The sequence below is a fragment of the Solea solea genome, chromosome 7 (genome assembly GCF_958295425.1).
Source record: "Solea solea chromosome 7, fSolSol10.1, whole genome shotgun sequence".
NCBI lineage: Eukaryota > Metazoa > Chordata > Actinopteri > Pleuronectiformes > Soleidae > Solea > Solea solea.
In genome coordinates, this window is record NC_081140.1 from 24652219 (window position 1) to 24664271 (window position 12053).

Here is a 12053-nt window from a genome sequence, read left to right on the forward strand (position 1 = left end):
AAATAAGCAAAAAAAATTGTCCGGACGGGCATTTTGGACATTGGGCTAGGTGTTGAAGAGTTAAAATCAATTATTTGGCAGACAGGAAGCAAGTGTAAGAACTGGAATTTTGTGTCAAATATGTCATCAAATACAGAAATGCTTTTAAGATTTAAAGTTAAAGTTTTACGTGATTTAAAACACTTTTAAGAAACAGTACATGTTCATTCATTCATTCACGTTCCCACTCTCTTCCGTGTCCTGACCAGTGCGTGGACGGACGGCAGCAGTGTCCGCTTCTGTTCGGGTGGACCGTGCCGGGCAGGAGTTGGACCGGGCTCTGATCCTGCAGCTGCGTGAACGCTGTGAGCATCAGACACTGCAGCTGCAGACTCTCCAGGCTCAGCTGAAGAAGGCGTCGCTGTGTCTGGATGTTTTCAGCATCACCACACAGCACTTCTGTCACAAGGTACGTCACAACAGAGCCACGGGGAGTCAGAGCGGGTCGTCTTTCAGCTGGTTCAGGTTGTGTGTTTGATCCCCGACTTTATGAATGAGAATGAGAGCAAAACGGCTGCACATGTGGTAGATTCACTGTATGAATGTCTGACTGAATGTGCATGAATGTAATGCAGCAGTGAATGGTGATCCAGTGATTTATGGACTGCAGAAGATTTTTGGAGGCTCTTTTGTGATTTAGAGAAGCTCATGTTTGTCATGAATTTGATATTTTAGTGCATAAAAACAGTTTATCTAGTGAAAGTTAATATCAAATTCATCATTGGCTGTTACAGTCACAATTTGGTAGGTAGGAAACAAAAATGCTGATTATTTCCAATTTCTACTTTTTGTAGATTTTTGTTGTTGATGGTTTTTTTCAGAAATGATGTAACGTTATTTTTATGTTGCATCCTGGGAAAGTTTATGAATATGACATATTTTCTCATAATATTCTGACTTTTTTCTCGTAATATTACGACTTTAATCTCCTAATCTTACCACTTTAATCTCAAAATATTATGACTTTATTCTCCTAATTTTACAACTTTATTCTTCTAATTTTATAACTTTATTCTCGTAATATTATGACTTTATTCTCCTAATTTTACGACATTATTCTTGAAATATTATGACTTTATTCTCATAATATTACAAATGTATTCTCATAATATTACGAATAATATTACGACATTGACCTTGTAATATAACAACTTTATTCTCAAAATATTATTATTTTTCCCTTTTTTTTGGCCCTCATACTCATAAAGTAAGTGACTCAGTCCAAAATAAAGGCAGCAGAATCACTTCAGTATTAATAAAACATAATTAAAAAAACAGTTAATTTTGACCCAACAGTCTTCATATCAAAGAGAGCAAAGTGTGAACTCACTTGACTATGGTTTGACTCCAATTCACATTTAAATTATATTTCCCTCAGCAGTTTTATATATAATTTCAATAACTTGTGCATAAACTGAAGATGTCCTTTGTTCAGCAAACAGTAGAATAAATATCATGGAAATGACTTGTTTGTCTAGTCAGAAAATGTTGAACATATTTGCTCTTTTAACAGTTTAGATTGTGAATGAGGTCATGAGAGTTTATCTTTAAAAAAAAGTGTGTCCCAATTTAAAAGGTTTGGAAAATGATGGCCTATAAAAGCGAGGCCTTTATCTCTTTGTGCTGCTTTTTTTATTTGACAATGAGATGAAAAGACAGACTTCCTTAAAACAAAGACTTGATAAAAGCAAACACACGAGGAAAGATGTCATCGACTACAGAGTACAAACTACAAAGTGTAGTGTTTTGTTTTCACGTGAAACCTGAAACGTCACAGCTTGTGTTTGAGGATTTACAGTGACTTTTAGTAAAGTGATATCTGATACATTTGTTTTATACAGTGTAACATATAGTGACGATGAGTTCTCGTGTTTCTGAGGATCCAGAGTTCTCATCGTGGCCTTTTTTCCTGCTCGTCTGCTTACCATCTCATCCATTTTCCAGCTCCACCCACGGGTTTGTCTCCAGAGTACGAGATTACTAATCTGATTAGAGCTGCCTGCTCTGGTCTGGTTGATGCTTTTTAGTGAGATTGATTGTCGGCTACAGGCAGAACATCCACGAACGTATATCACATATCCCTGAAAGTAATACCTATGCAGGGATATGTTCCTTTACTTAACGAGCACTGTTGAATGAATTGCAGTAAATAAGTACAGTTTCAGTGATTAATATCATAATTATTATTAGTTTTTGTATATTTATTTGTATATAAATAAGTAGTAAGTAATATCATAATATGATATAAAGGAGCAATACTTGTGCAGAAGTCACAAAATTAGTCCATTTTTCTTTTCTAATAACGAGCCAAGTGAACTGCGATGTGTTTCCCAAATTTCCCAAATTTTAAGTACTTTTTGTTCAGGTGTGTTTATATAGTTGGTGAAAATGAAGATTGCCTATAGGTTGTGCTGAAAAAAAGGACTTAAAACACTCTATATTGCACATCCGTAAAGCCTCTGTATAGACTGTACATTTAAACATAGTGTTCCAAAGGTTAACTGTTGATGTAAAGTGCTTTGTGTCGTTTGTGGTGTGTGTGTAGTTGCAGTTTTGGTATTTGGTGTAAGTGAGGGGTTTTCCCAGATTACAGGTGAAATTGATATGTGCTGTAATCCATTCTTTTCTTCTGAGCAACAGAGCACATAATTGGACTCTTATTGATAATCTCCCTCCCCCATCTTCCTCTGCTCCACTCTGTCCTTTTTTATTTTGATGCAACGCACCACACATGTCCATATATATGTGTGTGTGTGTGGGAGAGAGAGAGAGAGAGAGAGGGAGAGGGAGAGAGAATCAGGGCGGGGGTTTTATCAGTGGGCAGCAGAGCTGGGGCTGGGACCAGCCGTCTTTGTTCTAGCAAGGATAAATGTGAGCAGGAAAGAAGGTGAGGCTTTGCTTTTCCCTCCCTCCCTCCTTCCCCTCCTTCTCCTTCCTTCCCACACTCTTGCTCTGTATTTTTCTGACACTTTCATGTGTCACTGCTGCCTCCCCGGGCCGGCTCAGTGATGCTGATGCTGCTGAGGCTGCTGCTCTCCGTTAGCCTGCTATGGGCCATTGCTGCTGCAGCCTCCATCTCCTCCCACTGCGCTGTCTGGAGCAAACGGTAAAAAGGCAGTAAACTGAATCTTGCGCAGGCGGCAGAGGCTTGTTTTTCTTCATGTGCACTTGTATGTGAGGTGTGAATGTGTGTGTGTGCAGGATTGTGCTGAGTCAAAGCTGAAATGACATGAACATGGACACTGATGCTCTGGCATCTCCCCTGCATTTGTCTCATTATATTCTCTGTGTTCCATCATCGACTGTATTTGGGGAACTTTCACTTATGGGATGGACGAATTGAATTTTCGAGAAATCACGTGTTCAGTTTTCCTGTGTGCGTCCACTGGAGTGTCTTTATCTAAAAAAAGCAGTCGCATATGAGCTTTATTGTCCCTCTGAAAGTGGACTAATTACTTGTAGTGTTCAGTCTTCAGAGATGTTAATGAAGTCGTTACAGGAGCTCCTCAAACCTGAGCACCTTTTCCAGGAGGAAATGATAACTAAGAGAAAGAGATTGTTTGTTTTTCAGCCTCTTGAATGTGGTATTTGTTTGTTAAGTAATCAGGGGCCACGGTGGTGTTGTGGTTAACACTAGTGTGCGGTTCAAATCCTGATCTGACTGGGTGGAGTTTGCATGTTCTCGTCAAATCTGTGTATAGCTGAATAATGTGAGTAAAATATCTGTTTGTACCCAGTTCTGACAGAGATTTCTGTTTGTTTTGCAGTTTAACTTTGCTTTTAACCTTTAACTTTGTGTGTGTGCTACATTGGCATAGAACACAGAGCAATTAAACATTTTAGGATTGAATCGGAGCCTTTGTGATTTGCTAAATGCCTTGTTTTGAATTTGATTAAAAAAAACAAAACAATAATAGTTCAGCCTGAACATTTCCTGCCACAAGCCTCGCTGATTATGTTGTTAATTATGTTTATCTGTGTCATGTTGGTCCTATAATGAGCTGCAGGGATGAGACAATATGATATTCAGTATTGGTATCAGTTAAAGTCACCGGATCAGATGTTGGAAAAGGAAAAAAAAGGAAAATCTGATGTATTTTTAAACAAATCTTTTGTAATCTTATATTATATTCACCACTTCACTTTGTACGAACTGTAATGCTGTTTATTTCTTCTTTATGGTTGATAGATGGAAAGGAAAGGTCTTTATTGTCATTATAAAACCAAAATTGAGATGGAAGGATGCTGATAGATAAATAATAGAAGGATGCTATGATCATTTTCTAGTTCAGTTACTAGAGCTCCGACTAAGATTATTTTCATAATCGATTAATCGAGTACTTGATTGGTCAATAAAATGTCAGAAAACGTTCAAATGATTCACTTTGAATGATTTCTTTGTTATGTGGTGCAAACAAATTAAGAAAATGTTCACATTTAAGAAGCTAAGCCAAACAGAAATCTTGATCGAGTAATTGTTTCAGCTCTAATTGATACACTAAAATATTGTGATATCTCTTGACTGAATGTTATATAGATTCTTTGAAATGCTGCATCAGTATGGACATTTTCTTGACAGCAGTTTTATGTTGAATTAAATTTTGGGGTGGGTTAGGGTTGTTTGATTATTGTATTGTCACTCCTGTATCATATCATAACCCTAACCCTCCAGATTTTCACCCACACACGCTGCTCTTCTTCTTTTCATGAATCTGAAAGACAATCAACGGCACAACCAATATGAAGATGAATCAGCTGCCAGGTGCAGCCGTAAAATGACTGATGCTGCGTGTGTGGGTGAGGGTTAGAAAAAAAATTAGAATTCATGTCACACATAAATCTCTGGTGATCAGAGGAGTCCGGGGGGGGGGTTGTTGTTTGGGCAGAAGGAGAGTGAAGAGCAGAGGTGGAGCTGGAGAGTCATAAAAGAAATGACCATCCTTCTCCTCCTCCTCCATGAGGTCACTGCAATGTCTCCCTGATGACTGAGCTCCAAGTAAAACCTCTCGAAGAGGATGACATCATCTCTGCGAGACAAACTCATGACTGACTCATACATATTTCACCCGCTGCTCTCCGTCTGTCTGTCTGTGCCGCATTCACTGCGTCTCCTGTAGACACTGCATTGTTATGCGGAGATTTATCTGCAAGCCATTAAATATATATATATATATATATATCTACACATCCAGTATATGCACTGTGCATAAATCCGCTACATGTTGCTGCGTGTTTTAAACGTGTGATCAATAGTCATTTAACTGATGGACGTGTGAAGCAGAGGTCGTAAGACCATGAGGAGTCCCAGGTGGAAACACATCTAACATTCACTGATGTAGAAGATAGTCTGACACACAAAGTGGTGCTTTTTGTTCGCTGTATATACTTTACATATATATGCATTCTCTTATGAAGACTATTTTTTTTTTTAAATCGTTACTTTTAATTACATTTCTTTTACCGGTGCTTTTACTGCTTCTATACACTAATAAGTCAGGTTTGACACAGCACAGCGACATAAAATCAATACAAATAGTGAAAGATTAAAAGAGTGCCATAATAGAATAGTAAAAATCAGTCAAATCTACATAGAAGTGTCCGGGTTGACTGTTTTTATCCTGAAGTGAAGGCCAAGGAGAAGAGGTGGGTCTTTAAAAGGGATTTAAAATGTTCAATAGTGGAGGCAGATTTCATTTCCATTTGTTCCAAAGTTTAGGGGGCAACGACAGCAAAGGGCCAGATCGCCCCAAGTTTTTAGTCGGAATTTTGGCACTAAAATCTAAAAGCAGTCTGTTAATAGACGTCAGAGCTTTTGATGCAGCGTGAAGAAATGGAAGTAAGATGGTGCCAAAACCTTAGCCAATAAGATTTCTAAAATGGGAGGAGCAACAGGTGTGATGAATAATAAGAATAACACAGTATTTAAAAAAAATATGGTTATATGTGGAATATATTTGTTTGAGTATTGTTATTATTTATCATTTTAATAAATCTGCAACATTTCCTAACACCTTCTTTATTAATTTACATTGGTGAAACATTAAAACATACTGTTGTATCATACTGTTCATTTTGAAATCCCGTTCCTTTTCTTCTTCGCTGCAGCTTCAGTTTGAGCCACAACTGCCACGACCCTCCTTTTACTCACTGTCGCTGTAGTCATGTGCAAGAAATGCCATTTTGTACAGTTGCACCAAAGTGTTCATGGTTGTTCTGTGTGTGTGTGTGTGTTTTTGTTTCAGAGCGAGAGTGCCATTGTGAAAGAGAGGGAACTGTCCCTGGAGCTCGCCAGAATCAGGGATGAAGTGGGTAAGTGAAGATGGACAGCACTGGAAAGCAAAGCTCTTAGCTAAAGTACTTTATATAAGGCTTATTTTTCAGAAATCATACATTTATATGAACAACATTTTGCAGCTGGATGTCCCTCACCTCATTCTTCCTCCACTTGTGTTTGTGAACCTGTGTAGCCTTCAGTTCGAATGATCGAAAGATATTAAGTTTGTCCCTTGTGGGCTATTGTAAACACGTGGGGGTCCAAAATGGCAGCCTCTGTAGAGCTGACCCTGCTCCTGATATAAATACAAAAGGCTCATTCTGACCCAAAGAAAAACAACAATTCATACAATCAGGTAATCGTACGTCTATATTCTGTCATATTTTGACAAGTAAAAAAAAAAAAATCCCCTATATTATATACATACTGGACCTTTAAGTCAAATAAATTAAATACACAAATTGTTATTGGTAAATTAACATTTTTTAAGTTGCTTCATTTTTAGTGTGTGTGTGACCCAAATTTCAAAACTCAGTCTGTGTCTTCACGCCGTGTCCCAGCTTTCAGTGTCGCACACTGGGAGCAACTGCAGCGGGAGAAGGAGGAACAGGAGCAGCATTTCGAGGCTGAGCTGCAGCGGCTGCGGGCTCGCCAGCAGAGGGAGCTGGGAGCGCTGGAGGAGCGGCTGAGGGTGCAGCACGCGGCCGAGATGGAGAACCTTCAGACCCAACAGAGGGCCGAGATGGAGGAGCTGCAGGACCAGCAGCAAGAGCAGGTGGGACATGTTGATCGGGTGTCTGTGTGTGTGGTCCTCAAAGCATTTAAAGGTGATGTTTTGATCAATAATTCTACAATAACCTTTGAGAATAATGTACCTAAGAACATCTGCACTTTCCAGAATCATACTCCCACTAAAAGATCTCTGTGTGTCCCCATTCAAACCTGATCCTTTAATGTCTGTATGTATTAAACTGTTTCCCCTCAGATGGAGGAGATGACTGAGAACCACGAGGCGTCTCTGGTGGAGATGGAGGCGACTCACAGCGACACGCTGGCTACTCTGCAGGAGGAGCACACCAGGACTGTGAAGAGTAAGAGCGACACAGAAGAACACGTCACTGTCCCTTTAGGGAGTCGCTCCGCTGCAGGTTAAAAGATGCTGCAATAAAAATAAGTTTGTTATCTCATGTGTTAGATTTGAAGATGGCCCACGAACAGCAGAGGAGGTCTCTGGAGGTGGATTTTGAGAAGATCAGACTGTCACTGCAGGTTCACACTTCTCTAATATGATGATATCATTTTATATACATATAGAATGGCACATGTTGTGGTTAGTGACAGTAACATCTCTCTGGTCCACAGGATCAGGTGGACACGCTGACGTTCCAGAACCGTAGCCTCAGAGATCGAGCCAAGCGGTTTGAGGAAGCTCTTCGCAGGAGCACGGATGAGCAGATATTGGTAACAGCCACGTGACACGCCACACAGGACAGTGTCCTCACTGCTTTAGTGACAGAAAATGAATTAAAAGCATAATCATTATCTGCTTTTGCCAGGACGCCTTGGCGCCTTATAAACACATCGAGGAGGACCTGAAGAGTCTCAAAGAAGTTCTGGAGATGAAGAACCAACAGATTCATCAGCAGGATCTGAAGATTACCGAATTGGAGAAAATAGTAGGTTTAAAATTTCTGCTTTCTTTCATAGCAACAAAGGAATCTGGAGCTGTTGTGCATTTAAATTTACTCATGATGGCGCATACAATTACAAAACTCATGTTTCCTATGTGTGAATCTACATTATAATGAGCAGCATAACTCAGTAAAGTAGGGCATTTATGTACAATGATGAGAATAGAGGAATGTGGCGCTCTTTTGCATTCCATGAGTGTTTGTTTTTTTGGTGTATTTCTCTGTTCACTTTCCATTTGGGTCGTTTGAAGAATTTAATGTTGTGCATCCTCTGCCCTGTGTCTTTGAGCAGGCTGAAAAGAACGTGTACCTGGAGGAGAGACTGCAAGTGTTGCAGCAGCAGAACGAGGACCTTAAGGAACAAATCTACAAGAACGTCGCCGTGTCCAGGTCAGTTTTAAAGATCACTGGTCTCACTGGTGAAACGATTGATGAAACAGAACTTTAGGTTGACGAAATAACTCTGGTTCTCTGAAACATAAGTGAGGTGAAACAAATGTATGTTTAGGTTAAGGAGTTAACCCCGATTCTCTGAAATATGAGTGAGATGAAACATGTAAGTTTAGGTTAAGGAATTAACCCCGGTTCTCTGAAACATAAGTGAGGTGAAACATGTAAGTTTAGGTTAAGGAATTAACCCCGGTTCTCTGAAATATGAGTGAGGTGAAACATGTAAGTTTAGGTTAAGGAGTTAACTCTGGCTCTCTGAAACATAAGTGAGGTGAAACATGTAAGTTTAGGTTAAGGGGTTAACTCTGGTTCTCTGAAACATGAGTGAGGTGAAACATGTAAGTTTAGGTTAAGGAGTTAACCCCAGTTCTCTGAAACATAAGTGAGGTGAAACATGTAAGTTTAGGTTAAGGGGTTAACTCTGGTTCTCTGAAACATGAATGAGGTGAAACATGTAAGTTTAGGTTAAGGAGTTAACCTCAGTTCTCTGAAACATGAACAAGGTGAAACATTTAAGTTTAGGTTAAGGCGTTAACTCTGGTTCACTGCAACATGAATGCAATAAAACATGTAAGTTTAGGTTAAGGAGTTACTGTAACTCCAGGTTAATCTGTGCTCTGTATCTGGTGTCCATGTTTTCCTTTTCTCCCGTCTCCTCTTCCAAAGGCAACTCTCTGAGGAAAATGCAAACCTGCACGTGAACGTGGAGAAGGAGAGCAAAGAGAAGAAGCGGCTGAGTCGCACCAACGAGGAGCTGATGTGGCGTCTTCAGACGGGCGAGCTCAGTCCGTCCCCCTGCTCCTCCCCCGTCCACCGACCTCCACCGGGATCAGGATCTCCTGCACGTCCACACTCCTACCATCAATGACTCCTACTCATCAATGTGAGGAAACTCTCTCTGCTATCACTTGTTTTCTTTAATCTGGAAGCAATCCAGTTTTAAAAAGGACAACAAAACTTTGGTGAATGTGTTTCTTGGTTCTAATAATGTAGTGTTTTACACTATTTTTCAAAAAACAAACCCCAGGACTTTTAATCTCAATTTTAATCTGAAATTACCGTAAGGATGACCACGCCTCTTATTTCTAAAAAGTGGCCGTTCCTTCTACCGTCTCTTTTTCTATTCCACTCCGAAGAAGCAAAAACCATCCAAAACGAGCAGGTCACAGTGCCTCATTTCCACGTTTATCGCCTCCACCTTCATCTCCAGCGCTCAGGATTAATGTGACGTAGCAACAATGAACACATGAAGCGCCTTCACTGTCCCATCTCTGCCACCAGCAACAGCAGGAAGGACACGATGAAGGACTGAACCACTCATCAAACCTCAGTCTGCAGCCAGTTTTCAACTCTGACCTGAAATGTATCATCTATCCACTTTATATTTTAGATTATAATTTGTATTGTTCTGTCTTCCAGTTATGTTGGACTTTAAGTTTTGACGACACAGAGTGAAGTTACCTCTACAGTAATAACACGGAGCAGGAAATTCTTTTTCACATTTTAGATGAAACTCACATTTATGCCGTGAGTTCATTCCCCCTCTCGCCAAAGATGAAATCATAAAATGTGTGTTGCGAAATCAGCCATAAATGGTGCAAAAAAGTATTTAACCTGTGCACATGCAAATGCAACATCTCTTCATCATGTCACATTAGCACATTTTGACACACATTTTCTGTTTTTAGAAATGATCCTCTCTCTCTAACCCTGAAGTGTAGTAAGGACCAGTAAAATAATAGCATAATAACATATAAACAAAAATAACTTCACATTTTCTTTAAAAAACAAGTGCAATTTCTACAATATTACGCCTACGTTTTTAAACATTTACACGTGTGCGTTACAATTTACGCATTAAACCTTTAGTCCCAGGTATCTGGAACTGAAAAATATAGTTTCCCACACTATGATTAGATTCTACCCATTCCATGCTCGTCTATGCTGTTTATTAAATATACACATTTTTAACAAATTCATCCTGTGGGCCGGTTCTGGCCCACGGCCGGTACTTTTGACTCCCCTACTCTTACGGCTGCTCGCAAAATAAAGCGATATTTCGCAAATTTTCAACAAAGTACAATTGCTATTTTCTAGTATAGAAATAGATGAATATAGACTATTTCTAGTCTCGCGACGTCCCATTTTTCTCGTAAAAAAAAAAATCTCGTCCCGCGTGACTCCACTTTCAGGATTAGCATTTTTTTGCGTTTCCATGGTTTCGGAACTCTGATCTCGATTGCCGCTACTGCTACTTGCTATGATTGTTTTCACAGAAGAAAAAAAGTGTTTCCGTTTGTCCACTTTTGCATAGAAACATTTTATATCGACACGTCTAAAAAACACTTAATAAGCGCAAGAATGTTTTAGCGATATTTCAGAGGTTTTTTTTCAAATGTAGGTGTTTTTTTTCCGATATTGAGGTTTTGGCAGGGCTACGTTCGTTCGTACGTTCTTATTTCAAAACGACCGGCACTTTCCGGTTACGAACCTCCGAAGTCGGGTCTCACCTGGAACCAAACAAAAATAGTTGGTTCTTCCTCATGAACTGTGACATCATCAGTGGGCGTGTCATATTAAGATAGATAAGCAGGAAGTATGGAGGGGAAAAAAAGTGCTGGTGTTGCGCGGAGTAAGGTCCTTCCACTTTGGTTTCTCTTAAACTGGTGTTAACGCAGGCTGGTTTGTCAGAAAGCACCAAGGTTCTCAGACTCCAGAACCAGAACCAGAACCATGTCTGAGATCGACCTTGATGCCAAATATTGTTTGAAGAACAAAAAACAATCACGCCTTTGCTTTTGTTCGTGCTCAGAGGATTACGGATCATCCAAAGTATCACTCAGACTTAATTTTACTCATGTTTACATCAAGACGATGTCTGTCCTGCATTATTTGGATGTACAGAATGTGCGGCTAACAAATACGCTGTAGAATATTAGTTTGAAGGGGAAAGATATGGAGAGAAATCTGCTCAAATGTAAAGTCAGTTGCTGGTTATGGAGTTTTGACTGTGTTAAAACCAGAAGTGGACATTCATTTCTCCATCAGGGACAATGTGACTGCACTGATCTGCCTCTGTGTCCTGTGGACACGACGACAACGACGTGTTCATTTACTGAATGATTGTGTGTGTGTTCCAAACTGACAACAACAAAAAAAAAAAGAGGTTTTGTTTACAGTTCACCTCCAGATTCAATGTTGTCAAGATTGTATTCAGTATTTCAGAAATCCACCCTCTGGATGTGTTTATAAGAAAAGCATGTCTTTAAAAAGGTTCCGTACTGTATTTATTATAATTTACATCTTTTGTATCATTTCTTTTGCATTTCATACATGTATGTATTTATTTATTTCCTCCAGAACTGCAACTGTAGCTTTAGCTGGACGAACGTTGCACTTTGTATTGAAAAGTATTAAAATCACCATGAATGAAAGTAACATACAACTGGAGACTCAGAGTGGATATGCATTCATATATAAACATAAATGTGATACACGTGATTTCTTTTTTGTCATAGTAAAGATAGATGAAGAAAATCCACGAATCCACACTCTAGCCACTTTATTAGGTACCCCCACTCAACTGCTCAATAATGCAA

At 39.5% G+C, this 12053-nt stretch overlaps 1 protein-coding gene across 2 annotated transcripts; it reads left to right on the forward strand.

The window, feature by feature from the left end:
- Positions 1 to 2954: 2954 nt before the first annotated feature.
- On the forward strand, positions 2955 to 11899 carry mtus2b (microtubule associated tumor suppressor candidate 2b). Of its 2 annotated transcripts, none has more exons than XM_058634108.1 (9): positions 2955 to 3145; positions 6282 to 6348; positions 6874 to 7088; positions 7299 to 7404; positions 7509 to 7582; positions 7676 to 7774; positions 7870 to 7989; positions 8294 to 8394; positions 9121 to 11899. In XM_058634108.1, exons 1-9 carry the CDS (start codon positions 3089 to 3091, stop codon positions 9320 to 9322), a joined length of 1041 nt encoding a protein of 346 aa, XP_058490091.1. In that variant the 5' UTR covers positions 2955 to 3088; the 3' UTR covers positions 9323 to 11899. The 2 variants fall into 2 exon arrangements, with proteins under 2 accessions (XP_058490091.1, XP_058490092.1); XM_058634109.1 differs by having other exon boundaries at positions 2956 to 3145; positions 8297 to 8394.
- The last annotated feature ends 154 nt before the right edge of the window (positions 11900 to 12053 follow it).